The following is a 1,599-nucleotide window of genomic DNA, read 5'->3' as shown; positions in this document are numbered from 1 at the left end:
CAGCAATTTGTAAAAAATGTGCCAGAAACTCAGTAGGTTCTTCCTGTGAAAGACACTTTTAGGTTCAATGGTTTTTACACTTGTTTACATTGTTGAATAATCACTCCTCCATAGTGTTGGAAATGATTTCAAGTTTCACCAAAGTGATAAAATTACAACATTTTTGTTCCCTAATGTTTCATCTTGAAGTAGTGATCATGATCTCATAACCTACAATAAATAACCTACACGGCTACATCTAACCTAATACGGGAATATAGGTAGTGAAACATGAGAATATATGTATTTGTAACAGCTTCAGAAGAACACATACCTCAAGAACTCCTCCCGTAGAATACTTCAAAACATGAAGAAATGCTGTTGTCCTCTGACCTTTTGATTGCACTGCAGGAAATAGCATGCTGTCACAAACAACACATAGAAATCTAACAAACCCTAACGGGAGCAACACAACTAAATGTACATACACAATCACTTGTTCTATCCTATCATTTCATCAAAACCATTATGCAAACTTACAAACTAAGCTAACGCAACATAAAATCCTCAATCCTCTTAATTCTTACAGAACTAAATCCAAGCCACAAAATGTGGTCATAAATAGTCAATGTTCAATCAACTCTAAGTTTTATTCAACTAGTTCACCGCTTAGTCCACTCAAGTAACATGTCAGAATTTGAGAATTCGAATCTTTTTAACGGTCAAAGAAGCTCAAGCCAGAATAGCCAAACTCCAACATATTCTGAATGTAATCAAATTCGAGATTTCACCTAAGCTCGTGGAGCCTAACGACACATGAATAGTAAGGCACAACTCGCAAACTCGCAGGAGTTTACTCCTAAATTTTGAACTCGATTTCGGACCTGAACTCCTATTTGGAAAGCTTAAAACAACAGCGAAATCTTAGACAAGTAAGATAATTATTTTCCCCCCAAAGTCAGAGCAGCAAGCATGATTGCTGCAAGTTGAAGAAAGCATACATGAATAATTTTGAAGGGAGAAAAAAAAGGGCAAAGTGTTTTGAATCAAGGTTTGTATAGTTAAATCTAACAGTGAAGTGAAGAATTAATTACTGGAGAGAGCAAGAACCCTTGGCTTCGCCATCTGGCGGCCAAGCTTGGAAGATTTTCCCAAGATCCCGTGGGATTTCGCTACTCTGATCGCCATCACGATCTTCTGGTGGGGATCCTCAATCGCCGCCGTGCATGCCCGCCGGAGCTCGCCATCGTCGGCACTCGGTTTGGCCATTTTCCGATCTCGAAGCTACTACGACGAGGAGATAGTAAAGTGCTAGAGAAAGAAAGAGAACTAAGCGCGTGTTGTTTCGTTCAATGTTCAGACACAGTGAAAAGAGAAAGAAAAAAAAAGAAAATTTTAGAAAAGTAAAAACGGTTGGTCGTTTTGGATCTTTTTAATGTTTGGAAGACTTCTTCTCTTCTTATTAAAAGAAAAAAAATAGCTATATTTACATATAATTAAATTGACACAAATTAATGAAATTATAGATAAAAATAAGTTAAAAATGTTAAATAATCTAACCATTTTTACGCATGATGTCTTGAACGGTGATCACCTAATATTTTTAACTGCTGTTTACTG

At 36.7% G+C, this 1,599-nt stretch overlaps 1 protein-coding gene across 1 annotated transcript; it reads right to left on the bottom strand.

The window, feature by feature from the left end:
- Positions 1-210: 210 nt before the first annotated feature.
- On the bottom strand, positions 211-1,396 carry LOC110276537 (exocyst complex component SEC3A). Its single transcript, XM_021133444.2, has 2 exons — positions 1,074-1,396; positions 211-384 (listed from the first exon to the last, which is right to left on the bottom strand). Exons 1-2 carry the CDS (start codon positions 1,246-1,248, stop codon positions 239-241), a joined length of 321 nt encoding a protein of 106 aa, XP_020989103.1. The 5' UTR covers positions 1,249-1,396; the 3' UTR covers positions 211-238.
- Positions 1,397-1,599: the final 203 nt, after the last annotated feature.

The sequence above is a fragment of the Arachis duranensis genome, chromosome 10, assembly GCF_000817695.3.
Source record: "Arachis duranensis cultivar V14167 chromosome 10, aradu.V14167.gnm2.J7QH, whole genome shotgun sequence".
In the NCBI taxonomy this organism is placed as follows: Eukaryota; Viridiplantae; Streptophyta; class Magnoliopsida; order Fabales; family Fabaceae; genus Arachis; species Arachis duranensis.
The sequence above is the reverse complement of the archived record's forward strand: the minus strand, read 5'-3'. Positions and strand labels throughout refer to the sequence as shown.